The 16,514-nt window shown below is 41.5% G+C and overlaps 1 protein-coding gene across 4 annotated transcripts in view; it reads left to right on the top strand.

Moving 5' to 3' along the window:
• Positions 1-447: 447 nt before the first annotated feature.
• PHC3 (polyhomeotic homolog 3) overlaps positions 448-16,514 on the top strand; it is a 66,937-nt gene continuing 50,870 nt past the window's right edge. For all 4 annotated transcript variants that reach the window (XM_036753810.1, XM_036753812.1, XM_036753811.1 and 1 more), the window contains exons 1-4: positions 448-474; positions 4,063-4,228; positions 7,203-7,358; positions 8,203-8,280. In XM_036753810.1, coding sequence (XP_036609705.1) covers positions 461-474; positions 4,063-4,228; positions 7,203-7,358; positions 8,203-8,280 — 414 coding nt within the window. In that variant the 5' untranslated portion in view covers positions 448-460. The remainder of the gene's footprint in view (positions 475-4,062; positions 4,229-7,202; positions 7,359-8,202; positions 8,281-16,514) is intronic.

The following is a 16,514-nucleotide window of genomic DNA, read 5'->3' as shown; positions in this document are numbered from 1 at the left end:
CAGATTTGAAGCCAGGAACATGAGTCTCCTGACTCCAGGCTTGGTCCTCTACCCACTGTGCCATCTAGCTACTCAATTGTCGGGGGGAAAAAACCCAAAACATTTTTTGGGGGGGATATTCTCTGAGGCAGATGGTCGGACAGACCTCAGCGCAGCATTCGAACCCAGGTCCTCTGGGCTCCTAGGCCCACTGCGCCCCATCCCCTTCCCTTTTAGACGCCTGCGCTCTTAGAGCTGGAGGGGACGGGCCGGGGCGGGGGCGGCGGGGAGAGGGGAGCAGGCTGGGGACCTCAGGGCACTCGCAGCTGGGCCCGGGACGAGGGGGATGGGGGAACCTGGGCGCTGCGGCGGAGGGCGGGGCAGGGGAGCGCGAGCCGCGCCGCCCCACGTGAGCCCGCCGGCACCGCCCCCGCGCCCTCTGCGCGCATGTGCAGGGCGGGTCAGTGATGGAGGAGAGAAGATGGCGGAAGCGGAGTGAGTGACTGGCTGGGAACGGCGGCCGCGGCCCGCTGGGCTAGGACGGCCGTGGGGCCGGACCGAGGGCGCGCGCGGGGCGGCCGGCTGGCGGGGGCGCGCTCCGCGGGGAACCCTGGCCCGGGCGGTCCTCGCGCGGCCTGGCGGGCGGGCTGCGGGCCGGGCCTCCTCGGGAGGCGCTTGGGCCGGGCCGGGCGGGCCGGGAAGGGGCGGGGCGGCGCGAGGGAGGGGAGGGGGAGAACCCGCCCTGCCCACGGCAGGCCGCGATCACGCGTGGCCCGGGCCCCCTCTAGGCCGCTGCACGCGCCCCGCCCTGCCTCAATTTCCCCATCAGCAAAGGCGGCATGCTAATGCTTCCCCTCTTCCCGGGCCCCTTAGAGGGGCCGGGAGAAGGCCGCCCACGTCGGTCCGGGGCCTGGGCCTGTGACTTCCTTGGGGACGTGCCGGGGGGTGGGGGCACTAACTGGCCGCACTCCCCCGGCCGGGACATCCCCGGGAAGCCCGTGGCACCCTTTGGGCATCCTGTTTGCACGGGTTACCAAGGAAACCGGCGATGACGGAAATCAATAACAGCCAAGTTACAGATTTTTAAACCAAGTTCACTGCCCCCCGCCCACGTGAGACGCTCACACGCAGGCCGGCTTCCTTGCAGTCAGCCGTTAACCTGAACTGATGCGGCGCCTACTGAATTCCCAGCATCGCGGGGCCTGCGCTCGAGCAGGTCACACTCCATTCCAGGAGAGACGTGCAAAAAAATGAAACCGTTGTTGGTTCTGTTGGGCAGGGACAGCCCGCCAAAGGGCGCAGTGGGTCAGCTTTTATTAGGCGCCTACGGTGGCCGGGCATTGCCTGGAGCTTGGAGAGGGCACAAAGTTAGCGTTGGGAGGCAGCTTGGCTGCCTTCTGGCCAAATCCCCTCCTTTGACAGGGAGAAACTGAGGCAGGGAAAGTGGACCGAATTGCAGGATGGAAATCCAGGTCTCCAAACTCACTGCACTTGTAATGCTGGGAAAGGCTTTGCAAACGTTAAAGAAGGACCTTTCCTAAAATGCTTGATCGTGCTCAGCACTCAACGCCCCCTAAAATGCCTCATTTCCTTAAAGTTTCGGCTAAATTGTCACACTTGTTTAGTGCTCACTGTGTGCTGGGAACCCTGGTTTCAAAGACTCTGGGAGCTTGGTGAGGAGGGGGCGGGGCCTGGAGCGGAGCAGAAACTGGGAGGAAATGGGTGAGCACAAAGATAGGGAGCAGGAGGTGATGGGGCTGAGGCCACCCACCGGTCCTGATTCTCTCCCCTGCAGGCCTCTTATGGGCAGAGGGGCCTGGACCACAGTGGGAGCTAAATAAATGCTTTTTGGAGGATTATGAAACTGGAATGAACCCTGCCTGACCCATTTGTGCTGATGAAGAAACGGATCCAGGGACCTTAGGTGATTGACAGGTGCTGTTAGAGGCACTGTTGGAAGCCAGGGGCTTTGACTCCGTTGGCTGCCCCTTCCACCGCACCAGGCTGGTGTGATGGATGAATTCAGAGCTCCCTGGTCAGCGTAGTCACATTTCGGCAAAGGTGGAGGTCTTTGGTGCTAGGTGAAGCAAATTTATGCCTGATATGGCAATGCTTAGTAAATGAATTCATCAGCTGTGGTGGGTAGTTAGAGTGAGACCCCATGGTTGATGGTACCAGCGTAGACACTGTGGTTTAGAGATTCAGGGGAGTTCGACAATTTACAGGAATGTTAGAAATAATTTGGAGTATATGTAGTATGTATTATTGTTGTCTAGTTCAAGGGCATTCAGCGTGAGGCATTTCACCGTTGTGTTTTACTTCTAATAAAGTGCAAAAAAATAATTTTTATCAGGGAGAATGATGCACATTTCTTGTCGGAGGACTTTGAAATACTTTTATCTTTAATCAAAGGTGCAAGAAGAATATAAAATGCATTTTATAAAATCATGTTTTAAGATTAGTAAAAAAAACTTAATCAGCATACATGGAATATTTTTGTTATCAAACCAAACTTTTTTTGCGTTTAATGCTTTTAGATTCGAACATGGTTAATGTATAAACTTTTGTATGTAATTATTTTATGGAAATCTCATTTTTACCATTGATAACATCTAGATTTGTACATAAAAGGAAGCAAATATGAGTAGTTTACAAAGGGTGTTCAAATCGTAATGCCACATTCTTTTCTATGAAATAGTAGAAAGAGCTCTTTTTGTCTTCTTACCATGCTGTTGATGTGTCGTAATTCAGATTTTGTTTATCTCTGAATCACAAAGAAGAGACCTACCGGTGGAGAAAGAATCTTACGTGGGTGATTGATTTCAGGTTTGCCTTCTGAAGTGGTGATTCTCTAGAAATCTGCAGGGTGTTCCTAAAGTCTGGACACATAGGCAAAAATGCATATTTTCAAGAAATGAAATGAATGGCATTTTCAACAACATTTTATTTAATTGGAATATTAACAGATAACATCTTCAAAATGATTTCCATCATTTGTGTGCAAAGGTTGATGTGCTTTGCAAAATTCACATGAATTCCATGTAGTAACTAACTCCTCATTGCTGTCAATTTTAACACATTCACTCTTTATGCGCTCAATCAAGGGTGTTGCATCTGTGATTTTCATTGAGTGCACCTTCTCCTTTAGCATACCCCAGAAAAAGAAGTCAAGGGGGCTAAGGTCTGTTAATATCCCAAATATTTCAAAATATGCATTCTTGCCTATTTGTCCGGACTTCAGGGACACCCTGTATAGCATACGGAAGCTCTGAAAGTTGGCTAGAAATAACATGTTTAGAGTTGTTTTTATTGTTGAAACCAGATTCTGTCAGTTATGAAGATCTTGACTTCAAAACAAATGAAGGGACTTTGCCACTTTGGGAAAAATTCAAAACTCTTGGTCCACAAATAAGGAAGATTCAATAAATGATACTATTTATAAAATTAGCTTGTGTTGATTCCGCAAGCAGTGCCTTGTAAAGATCATTTTTTAAAGGGATTTGGGGATATTGCCGACAGTAGTTTCTGTATTTTACAATTTCCCCCCAAAATTTGCTATATGTCATTATTGTTAATTACGATACAGTTAAATTTCATTATATACAATAAAGCCAATCTGAAATAGTGGAGAAGTAGGCAAATGTGAATTAACTCAAGGTGGGAATGCTTTGTCACTTAGGAACGCTGTTTTATCTTAATCCTCTCCTGGCTGCACTCCAGACTGTTGCAGCTATGTCTGACACCTCCGGATAAGATCATCTCTGAGTCCTTTTGATGTCCAAAATTCTGTGATTTTTATGAGGATTCTTAGAGATACCACTTTGCTTTAAAAAAAAAAACTTCATTGATAATGCAAAAATGAATGTGACAGTCTTTGAGTTACTGCAAATTCTGAATTATGGGAGTGTGACTTGAAGTAGAATTTTGTGTGCAGAGTCATCTTGGTGGATGTCTCTGTTCTCTTTGCGCCTTGCTACATTCGTAACAGCACACGTCATTTTTTTGGAGTAATTAGATTGTATTTAAAGAACATGGATGGCATCAGGCATTGGCCTAACATCTATTCTTTGTGTTCTTCGCTAGTTTTAAGGAGCATCATACAAGTATGGATAATGATGCAAACCCAGGAACGTCATCGGTGTCTACAGCGCCTAGCAGTACAGCCACCACCACTATTAGCACTTCCTCCTCAAGAACACCACAACCACAGATCTCTGTTTATAGCGGCTCTGACCGACATGCTGTACAGGTATGCCGGAAATGGGGAGGAGGAGGAGGAGACTGGGGTCTCTTGTTTTACTGTGAAGAGGGTTGGGGGGCAGGGAAGGCAAGGTATACTTTCCTTCTTCCCAAAGTTCTTCACTAGTCCCAATAGGTCTAAGTAGGACTAGGTTATCTTGCAGCAGTCAAGTGTAGATGATGCTTTCATATGTCCTGAGACTAGGAATACTTATAAATATGTAGTTTGTAGTGTCTGGGAAAGCTAGAAAAGTTAGGGCTTAAGAAGACCAACTGAGCTGTCAGATCATGGGGCATGCTCAGTCATTGCTGGGTGGTCTTAGGGGTGTAAGTTTAGTCCTAGAGAGTGAGAAATTCACACACCTTCATAGCTGCTTTGGGGTATTCTCTTTGTACCTAATCCTCTTTCTAAGTTCATGCTCTGAAAAAAGCCCTTGCTTTCAGGAATGATCTTTTCAGTCCCTAATAAGATATTCCAGGATTTTTTAGTGAGATTTCATAATCTCTAGGGAAATTCCTAGAGTTTTGACTGAATTAAGATTCTTTCTTCCCCATCTCAACACTAGCCTGTCCTTCATGGAATCTCCTTAATTCCATTGCAGTATGGAACCAAGTCATTTCTCCGGAAGAAGAGTGCTTAAGAGAGGCTGTCTGGGGTGGAGGTTTGAGGCTGCTTGTCCCTGCTCTGATTAACCACCAGAGATGCAGAAGCCTTGTTAGGGCACCTCGAAAGGCCAGTGGCTTTGGTGAATAAGTACTTAAAGCCTTGATTCTTCACCAAGGCACGTTTCTTCAGGGGAAAAAAATACTCCTATGTTGGAGCTGACTCTGGCCTGTGACATTTTGATTTGCTAGTTCTAGTTTTCATTTGACCCTAGGAGAGGACCCTGTTAGATGAGCTGCTGTCAGAGGGCCTATGAGTGTGGTAGGAACCCCATGATGTAAAGTGCATTTTCTTGACTGGCTGCTTCAGCCACCCTAATTGAATAAAGACGTTTTTAGGCTTTATGTGGAGGGAATGGGAGTAGGCATCCATCTCTTCCGTAAGAATTTGAGAATAAGGCTCCTCAGTTAAGGAAATTCTGTGTGGGCCTTGACTTTCTTAGTTCAGTTTCTTTTGCCACTGCAGGTTTTTGTTCGTTTGTCTGTTTTGTTTCTTTTCTGAGTCTGCCAGCATTCTGTGCTGCGACCTTGGCCGTCGCCTGCTTTGAGCAGAAAAGTGGGATTTTCTTTATTATTCTTTTCACGTGTGGCCTGTGTGATTGATCCACTCGTTATATAAGGTTCTTAGATTTTTTTTTTCTTTAGCAATGGACAGATATCGAAGGAATGAATTAAATGTGCATAGTCACAAATAAAGTAATTTCTAAAAGTTTCCTTTTAGTATGCCATATTGGTATGAGTCTTGGTGAAGATTTTTTTTAAAATAGTATTTTATTTTTTTCCAATTACATATAAAGATAATTCTTGGCATTCATTTTTTATAAGATTTTGAGTTCCAAATTTTTTCTCTCCCATTCCCCCCTCCCTAAGATGACAAGCAATCTGACATAGGCTATACATTGCAGTCATGTAAACATATTTCCACATTATTCATGTTGTGAAAAAAGAATCAGAACAAAAGGGAAGAACCACTTATAAGCAGAAAAAAATGAAAATAGTATGCTTTGATCTGCATTCAGACTCCATAGTTCTTTCTCTGAATGTGAATTTTCCATCATGAGTCATTATATTACGTTATAATACATCATGGATCATCATATTGCTGAGAAGAGCTAAGTCTATCAAAGTTAGTCATCTCACAATGTTGCTGTTACTGTGTGCGATATTCTGGTTCAGCTCCCTTCACTCCACAGCAGTTCATGGAAGTCTTTCCAGGTTTTTCTGACGTCTGCCTGCTCATCATTTCTTACAGCACAATAGTATTCGATTACATTCACATACCGCAATTTGTTCAGGCGTTCCCCAGTTGATGGACATCCCCTGCCACAAAAAGAGCTGCTATAAATATTTTTGTACATATGGGTCCTTTTCCCTTTTTTAATGATCTCTTTGGGATACAGACCTAGGAGTGGTATTGCTGGGTCAAAGGGTATGCACGGTTTGGTTGCCCTTTGGGTATAGTTCCAAATGGCTCTCCAGTATGATTGGATCTGTTCACAGCTCAACCAGCAATGCATTAGTGTCCCAATTTTCCCACATCTCCAGCATTATCATTTTCCTTTTCTGTCATATTAGCCAATCTGATAGGTGTGAGGTGGTACCTCAGAGTTGTTTTAATTTGCATTTCTCTAATCAATAATAATTTAGAGAATTTTTTATATGATTATAGATAGCTTTAATATCTTCATCTGAAAACTGCCTGTTCATATCTTTTAACCATATATCAATTAGGGGATGACTTGTATTCTTATAAATTTGAGAAACTATATTTGAGAAATGAGGCCTTTATCAGAAACACTTGCTGTAAAAATTGTTTCCTATCTTTCTCCGTTCCTTCTGATCTTGGTTGTGTTGGTTTTGTTTGTGCAAAAACTTTTTAATTTAACGTAATCAAAATTATCCATTTTGCATTTTATAATGTTCTCTATGTTGTTTGGTCATAAATTCTTCCCTTCTCCGTAGATCTGACAGGCAAACCATTCCTTGCTCTCCTAATTTGCTTACCTTGGTATCTTCGTGAAATATTTTGCTCTAAATTGGAGTAGCTGCAACAGAGTGAATGTTCAAGAACATGTTTTTAACAATAATAAATGCATATGCTGAGTAACTTTAAATTGTAGAAATTAGGGAGCCCTGTCACTGTGTAAGCACAGAGGAGGCTTTCTGAAGAAATCCATTGCAGTGAGCATTATCTGAGTACTGGGAAATTATTGGAAGTCTGCCCATCTAAACAGCCAAAATGAATTTCTTGACATATTACATCCTAGTTTAAGACCTCTCTTCTTTAGTTTGACATCTGTCCATTCCTTCCCAATTCCCAGGTCATTCAGCAGGCCTTGCACCGCCCCCCGAGCTCTGCAGCTCAGTACCTCCAGCAGATGTATGCAGCCCAGCAGCAGCACCTCATGCTGCACACGGCAGCTTTGCAGCAGCAGCACCTGAGCAGCTCCCAGCTTCAGAGCCTGGCGGCCGTGCAGGTGAGGCAGGTGCTAACTGAGAACACGCAGGGTTCTACAGGAATACTTAGTAGGATTTCGGAGTTTTCAAGTATCATGGGACTCTTTCTCCTAACAAAATTGATAGGTAGCAAATTGTGTGAAATTTTACAAATAGGATGGATACGTGTGTCATCTGTATATGTGAATTTTGCCTTGCTTTATATTTCTGTTTGAATGGCATGACTATATCAGTGCCACAGGGTCATGTAGCAGAGCTTGAGCTTCAGCAGGGTTGAGGTTAAGGGTTATCTAAGCTGTGTTTGCAGTCACAAGAACATAATTTCTCAGTTACACATTTTTGATAAGTGTGTTATTATTTTAGCCTAATGATCTGTTTTAACAAAAATAATTGTGCATAGAATCCTAAACCATCTCACTAGGTGCATGTGAAAGATCTCAGTTGCTAAAACATCTGTAAATGTATATACTTCACATATCCATAGATCCCCAGTTGCTATTGTTTCTTGGTAGGTTTTTTTAGATCACAAAGGTCCCGGGTATAAGTGAGGGAACTGAAACCTGCGATTGCTCCCACAGCTCTTGTTTCTGTGTCAAGTCAGTGGTGGATCTATAGAGTCAGCCTATCTAAGAGTGGAGCTGGCAGCCCAGATTGACAGTGTTGTGGCCAGCCCAGTGTAGATGAGAAAGACAGACCGTTCCTTCCGTCTTTTTGTTCTGTTAGTCAGAAGCTTGAACCATGCTAGCTTTAAAGGAAATTCATGTAGCTTAGATTATCATACTTTTTTTTTGCTTTGCAACATAAACTCAGTGCCAATAAGGGTTTAACTTCAGTTTATAAGAAACATTTTACTTGCTCTTTTAGGCAAGTCTGTCCAGTGGGAGACCATCTACATCCCCTACAGGGAGTGTCACACAACAGTCAAGCATGTCCCAGACATCTGTAAGTGTCCTTAATTATTTCCTGGCATTAAATATTTTAATTATTAAATTTTCCAAAAATAAAATTGTTTAACCCTTAAAGAACTTAGTGAAAGCTCTTTGAAGAATAGATACATAATAACAAATTTTTGAAGGAATAACTCCTTCCAGAAGTTGATAACTAATATTTTCAAAGACCTCAGTCTCAAAACTGCTTTGTTTTGGGGTTTTGTTTTGTTTTGTTTTGTTTTTTTTTGATTTTTCTGTAGGTGATTATTTCTCACATGACACAAAAATCTGCATTTTTGAACTGTTGTCCTTTTTTGCTTATTACTTCTCGATTCCATGTGTTAGTACTAATTAGACAGCATTTATGGAGAGCCCATTGTATACAGAGTGCTTTCTTAGGCAATAACATCCTTCTCTTGTTTATTAACTGTCATTATGTTCCGTGTAAGTAAGTACATATATCTAACTTTGTGTAATTGATATTTTTAAGGTGTACTTTTCATTTTTTAACCTAGTTAACTCATTTGACCCAGACTTGCAAATATCCTCCTATATAATGTGCCTGAGAAAGCTACAATTCATTCTTTAAATGAATTATAATTATGTAATTACAAGTGAATTAATGAAATGACAATAAACAAAAGAATTGATAGTAAAGAAAGCTGTTTTACTTTATTATTTAGATATGTAGCTTTGGGAGATGGAGCACAAAATTGTTTAGATAAAAAATTGTGGAGCTAGTAGCAGGTTTGTTTTTTTTTTGAGATTGACTTAAATAAGTTATAATAATAAGCTATAAGAGAATTCAGGATGTATTAGAGCTATAGTTGTGTAAGGATATGCCTTATGCTGACTAAACATTCTGCATTCACCAAGTGCTAAACTGGTACTGGCCATTAGTCTGACATTTTCTAGCTGAAAATTCCATGTAGTAAATGCTACTTTATGGTTTCTTTAGGGTAGCAGGAGATTTGCAATTACCATGCAATTATTACCTTATAGTATGAAAAAATTAGTTATGAATTAAAGATATATAGTCTTTCTAAGAAAATAAGAACTTTGAATAAAATGGAAAATTCAGCCCTGAGCACTACTGCAGTTTTGGTTATTGATTTATCTATAATGTGTCATTGGGAACTATACAAAGGGCTGGTCAACATTTCTTTGAACTAGTAAAAGGAAATTACTAGTTGATTGTCCTGTGAAACTGTATAATAGGATGCATTTGTAGGTATATGTGGAGGGATTTCTTCTTTGAGAGCTCAATCACTGTTTATATCCTTTGACCATTTTTATCTATTGGGGGTAACTCTTCCAGATCTGAATCTGTTCCTTATATATCTTGAAAATGAGGCATTTGTTAGTGAAACTTGCTTCAAAGGTTTTTTCCCAGGTACCTGTTTCATGTCTAATTTTAACTGCGTTAGATTTCTTTGTGCAAAACCTTTTAAATTTTATAATAATCAAAATTGTCCCTTTTGTCTTGTGTGATCCTCTCTTTCACTTATGTAGCCATGAACTCTTCCCCATCCAAAGCTCCAAAAGGTAATTTCTTCCTTGCTTCTGTGGTTTGTTTATGATGTGACCTTTTATATCCAGGTCACATATCCATTTGGAGCTTCTCTTGATATAAAGTGTGATGTATGTAGTATGAGAGTGTAGGCATTATTTTTGCCATACTACTGTCCAGTTTCTCAGCAATTTTTGTCATATAACCCTTTCCCAAGTAACTTTGGTCTTTAGGTTTATTTACTACCGTGCTGCTTAGTTATTTTTGTTTGCTTCTGTATGTTGTATACTAAATCTCCTCCACTGATTGACCTCTTGTTTTTAGCCAGCACCAAATCATCTTAGTGGTCACTGCTTTGTAGTACGGTTTGAGATCTGGTCCTGGTAGACTCCCCACTCCTCCACTTTTTTTATGGTTACCCTTGAGATCATTGACCTTTTCTTCCTCTGTATGAATTTTGTTATTGTTTTTCCTTTTCTATTTTTTCTTTATCATTTTTCTATAAAATACTCCTTTTGATTTGTTTGATTGTTATGGCACTGAACAAGTAAATTAATTTAGGTGAGGTTGTAATTTTTGTTCTGTTGGTTTGACCTATGTATGTATGTCTCCATTTATTTAGATCTGTCTTTATTTCTGTGAAGAGCATTTTACGGTTGCAATCACCTAGTTCTAAATTCCTCTTGGTAGATATACTCCCAAATATTTTGTATCTTACATAGTTATTTCAAATGGCATTTCTCTTTTTAGCTCTTATTGCTGGGTTTTGTTGGCACTTTACAGGAATGCTGATGATTTATAAGAATTTATTTTCTATCCTGCACCTTTGCTGAAGTTATCATCTCACTTTTTAGTTGGCTCTTAAGTTTCTCTAAATAAATCATATCATTTGCAAAAAGTGATAATTTTGTTTCCTCTTTCCCTATGTGTGTGTATTCCCTCAATTTCTTTTTCTTATCTTATTGTTGTAGTTACCATTTTTGGCAGTTTACTAAGCAGTGTTGATAATGGACATCCTCAGTCTTCTTAGAAAGGCCTCTGACTTTCTCCATTACTTATGTTGTTTGCTCTTACAATAGGTATTATTTACTATATAAAGAAAAATCTGTTTATTCTTATGCTTTCTAGGGTTTTGAATAGAAATGGCTCCAGTATTTTGGCAGAAGCTTTCCCAGCACCTTTTGATATAATCATTTACTTGTTATTGTTTATGTTATTAACGTGATTTGTTATATATATAATCTTCCTTAAGTTAAACCAGTCCTGCCATGCTTGATATAAACTCATTCTGGTCATAGTGTACAATCTTTCTAATAGTTGTTGTAGGTGCTTGCTGATATTTTGTTTACAGTGTTTGTGTCAGTATTCCTTAGGAATGTGGTTTATAGTTCTTTTTCTGTCTGTCTCTGGTTTAGGTGTCAAGACCGCACTTGTGTCGCAGGATGAAATTGAGAGGATGCCTTGTGTTCTTGTTTTTTGTGCAGTGGTTTTGAGCATCATCTTGGTTCTCCTGAAATGAAAGTGCATATTTTTGCTGTAAGGCTTTCAGTCATAGAGAACCACCCTCTTAGAAGAATTATAGTTGAAGGTTACCCAGAAGGCAATAAATAGTCACGTACTGGGCTTGATTAATTTTGAATAAACATTTCTGACCAAGAATTGCCCGATAAAACTGATGTAACGGTTGTCATCACAGAGAGATGACCAGGAAGAAAGGTAGGCTAGTCATGTGGCAAGAGCAGATGGCATATAAGCGTGACTCTTATCCATCTGATGTCAAGAGAATTAGAGAAGGCCCCTAGCCTGTAGGTGCTTTATGGGAACACATTGGATGAGAGTTTTACAGAATGCAAGGTGCTTGTGATCTGCATCCTGGAAGAGAATATCCACCTGGCTGAGAATATGGCTCCATTAAAGCCTGCCATCTAAGTGCTGCCCTGATGCCTTATCTTGGTATGGAGATAGAATCCTGGCTTCATGAGGGCTAAGTCGGTGGAGTTGAATCGCTAGCTGCTCCCAAGATAGAAAGACTGAGTTTGGGCCTGAAAACAGTTCCCATCATAAATTAATCAGACTTAGTTAGCATATAAAGCAAAGATCACTAGAAAAGCATAGCGTGCTTTTATTATTTCAAAAGACCTATGGTTTCATCAACTTTCTCTACCAATACATCTTGTAAGTCTTTCATAAATTAATGAGGCCCTCCAAAACTCATTGCTTAGCAGCCATTCTTCTTGTGGATAAGCTTCTCTGAGTTTAACTGGGAGGAGGGATCTAGCTGGTTTGATGCTGTTAGAAATGGTTGAAGGCCTTTCTTCACGATTCACGAAGGAAAACAGGATTCCTTCAGCTCATTATATGATTTGTGAGACCTGGTACACTTAATTTCATGATACTTATTTTTTGAGACCACATAGTTACTTAATTAGAAGCTAGTTAATAGCTGGATGTCTGACCTTGGGCAACTCATTGAGTATTTTTGGCTTTTGATGACCTCATTTGTAAAATGAGAAGGTTGAACTAAATTACCTCTAACATCCATTCCAGCTAAAAAAATTTGTGATTATTTGAGTGTTCATTGAACAGTACATGTGGAACAAACCGTATAATGATGAGTTATAGAGCCCATCAACTAGAAAATTCACTTACATAATTTCTTTTTCATCCTTTGTCCATAATCTTTGATTCGTAAGATCAGAGAATCATAGATTTAGAGCTTCTTATCTATGCATAATTTGAAAGGTGTTTTCTTATTGCCCAGAATGGAGTCATAGGGACTGCTTCTAGTAATGGTCTTTCTGGGATGCCTGGTGACCTTGCTGCCCCTAGAAATCATGCAGCATGTTTTGTCAGCTGTCTGTTATTGCCCAGCACTCTGTGAAAAGCTTTGAGGGACGTAAATATGGTAAGTACAGAGTCCCTGCCCTCCAGAAGCTGATGATCCATTTGAGGAGCCAATTAGAAGATAGTATCAGAAATGGCAGCAGCTTGCACAGCGCTGGTCACCTTGTAGGCCCTCCAAGGGTTACCCTATCCCCCTCATCATTTATGTTGTTGTGTATGTATTTTGTATTAGCTTATATGTCAAGTCAATAAGCATGAAGTACTTACTGTGGGCCAGGCACAAAGAAAGGTAAGAGACAGTCCGTGCTTTCAAGGAACTTGCAGCAGAACAGGGAGAGACAGCATGTAACCAGCTAGGTTCAAATGAGATCCTTACAAGATAGATTGGAAACAAGCAATAGAGGGAAGGCACTAAAATTCAGGGGGTGGGGAAGGCTTCCTATAGAAGGTAGGATTTTAGCTGAGACTTTGAGGAAGCCAGGAAAGCCAGAAGTTGAAGATGAGGAGGGGGAGTATTCCAGGCAAGAGAGACAGCTAGTTAAAAATAGCAACAGGCAGGAGGTGGAGTGTCTTATTCAGGTAACAGCCAGCAGTATCACAGAGTATGTGGGGTGATGGAAAGGATAGGAAGACTGGAAAAAGGGGGGCAGCACCAAGTTTTGAAGGGCTTTGAACATCAGACAGAATTTTCTACTTGACTCTGGTGGCAAAAGGGAGCCACTGATCTTGATGGAGTAGGGGTTAACATGATGCGTTAAGGAAATTACTGACAGCTGAGTGGAGAATGGAATGGTGTGGGGAGAGATTTGGGGCAGGCAGACCCACCAGCAGCTCTTTGGATAGTCCAGGCATGGTGGGGATGAGAGCCTGCTGCGCCAGTCTGGTGACAGTGTCAGGAGAAGAGGAGGTGTGTGCAAGAACTCTTAGAAAAGTAAAATCTTCAGACTTTAGCAACAGATTGACTGTTGGGGGCAGGGTGGGGCGGGACCAAGAGAGTGAAGATTCAAGGGTGACCAGGAGGATGGTGGTACCCTCCGTCAGGAAGAGGGGAGAGTTTTGGGGAAAAGATAATGAGTTTTGGATATGGTGAGTTTAAGGTGTTTACAGGATGTCTAATTCAAGATGTCCAGTAGGCAGTTGGAGATGAGACTAAAGGTCAGCGGTGAGGTTAGGGCTGGATCTATAGATTTCAGAGTCAGCTGCATAGAGAGGATTATTCCTTGGAGAGGGAGAAGAGAAAAGGGTCTGTGACAGAGCCCTGAGGGACACCAAGAGTCAGGTTGTGATCTGGAGGAGGATCCAGCAAAGGAGACAGAGAAGGAACAGGCAGATAAAAAGAGGGGGACCCCGGAGAGAGGTGTCCCAAAACCTAGAGAGAAGAGAAGATGGACAGGGAGGTCAGGGAGAATGAGGACTGAGAAAAGGCCCCAGGATTTGGCCACTTTGGAGAGAGCAGTTCGAGCTGAAAGAAGGCGGAGGCCAGACAGAGTTAAGCACAGAGAGGAATGGCTAGGATTTGAATAGGGGCATTCTGCCATGGGAATCGAGGCTGTCATCCTGATAGGCCCAGATGAAGAGACAGCATTAGGTGGGGTTTTCTCAAAAATCGATGCTGTCCTCACAGTCAGATAGGAAGAAGGACCTCATCAGTATGGCTCAGCTCATTTTAATGATTTAGATCTCTACATCTCATACCACCTAATTCTTTCTTCTAGCTCACAGGTCTGAGATGTCATTCAACCCCTCCCCTCCCTTTTTTAAATTTAACTGAAGAACATGTTTTTAAAATCATCATTATGCTCAGTGGTAGAATTCCTTACAATGCCCAGTGATGCTTCTTTTTACTGAAGCAGTTGACTTGATAACAAGCAGACTAACCTTTCTTTACTACATATTCTTAAATGGAGTGTCCTTTTAAAAAATTGCTCGGTGGAAGACATTAAAGACAGGGAAGATCTGTTAATACTCCATAGTAAATAGAGTTGCTGGGTCTGGGGTCATATCTAGCCTCAGTACCTGTGTGACCCTGGGCACGTCTCTTAACTTCTCTGTCTCAGTTTCCTTTTGTAAAATGAGGGTAATGATAGCACCTTCGAGGCAGGATTGTTGGGATAATGTTGAAAGCTCTGTACAAACCTGAAAGTGCCATACAGCTGTCATTATTCTTATTATTTGGCACAGTAGTTAGGTTATTTTTGATTTCTCTGTTTAACCTCATACGTTCCTTAACTTACGACATTTCAGATGTGTTCCAGTCATTTTCTTTCCCTAGCACATCATGCTATTTTTTTCCTAAACTTTCTCTTGCAGTATTTTTTCTAAAATAATTCTATTTAAGAGTATTTATCTAGAAAGAGGGCCACTATGTGGTACAGTGGATAAAGTACTGGGTTTGGAGTCAGGCAGACACATCTTCCTGAGCTCAAATCTGGCCTCAGACATTTAGTAGCTATGTGACCCTGGGCAAGTCACTTAACCCTGTTTGCCTCAGTTTCCTCATCTGTAAAATGAGCTGGAGAAGGAAATGGCAAACGTCTCTGTTATCTTTGCCAAGAAAGCCCCTAAATGAGGTCATGAAGAGTTGGACACAACTGTAATAGTCTTATTTACTCAGATCCTTAAAATGCCGTAACATTGATGAAGGTATCCCAGAAATCAGTTGCTTATTGAGGGGATCCCCCTTAGAAAATGAGTTTAGGAAACTAAAGCATCTTTTTCCAAATTTTACTAATACTTGATATTCGGAAGTTTCATTTCTCCTGTCTATGTCAACATCTTGATACCTGGATAATGTTTTATTTTTTTGCCAATACACAGACTTCTGTATGGAGTATAATATGTAGTGAAAAACTTATTTTTTCTTTTGCCATTGTTTTCGATATGACAAAGAAGTCATTTAGTACCTAGTTGATAAGCCACAGCATCAGTTTTTTTACTCTTTACCCTCTGTAGAGGATCACACATTTATAGTATACTTGAAATTTTCAGTTCCTAATTCTTTTCTTGCATCTGTGTTACTGTATTGTGAACTATTCATCAAATTTATTTAATCGACAACATAAAGTACTTGGAACTATTTTTCTTAAATGGCACTAGGCTGTTTTTTTTAAATCATAGTTAAAAACTGCCTTTGGACAGTAATCTGTTGGGGAATAATTAAATTTCTTGATGGTATTCAGTTTTATTTTTTCTCTCTGAAAAGTAGCAATTTTGTTTTCTGGTTTTTTTACTGATCACATGCATGTGTATATCTTTGTACATGAGTGGCTTTGAAAGTCATAGACTCTTAGTGTTGGAAAGGACCTTAGAAATCATAGAATTAAATTTTGAGCTAGGTGGGATCTTGGAGATGTTGAGTTCAGCCTCTTAATTTTATAGATAAGGAAATTGAGGCCAGAGAGATGAAGGGATTTGTGGCCAAATAGGGAGTGAGCTGCAGAGCCAGGATTTGAACTCAGTTCCTCTCACTCCAAATCCAGTGTTCTTTCTCCTATTTTGTGCTGATTCACCAGTCCTCCTTTCTCTAAGGCCCTAATGAGTGGTCACTAGCCTTTGCTTGATAACTTTGTGATGCCGACATTTATCTCAAGGTGATGCAGGCTATTTTGCCTAGATGAGGGTCTTTATCACCTTCCTAGCAAGGGGATGTGCTCTTGATTTTGGAGGCCCACAGAGTGAGTTTTATCCTCATTATCCCCAATCCTCTTTGCCACAGTCAGATATCTCTAGCCTCTTTCGTTTGGGCCTGTGTGACACACTTTTGAGTCTTGCCACCCTCCTGCTGACTTTGTGCATCCAGTTGAGTTTGTCTTTTGTAATCTAGAAGAAGGTTCAAGGTCTAGAAAGACAAGGTCCTCTCTCCTGAAAAGTGACCTGCCTCCAGGTCAAGGGTG

This window comes from Trichosurus vulpecula, chromosome 4 (genome assembly GCF_011100635.1).
Source record: "Trichosurus vulpecula isolate mTriVul1 chromosome 4, mTriVul1.pri, whole genome shotgun sequence".
Lineage (NCBI taxonomy): Eukaryota > Metazoa > Chordata > Mammalia > Diprotodontia > Phalangeridae > Trichosurus > Trichosurus vulpecula.
This window is presented reverse-complemented; position numbering and strand designations above follow the sequence as displayed.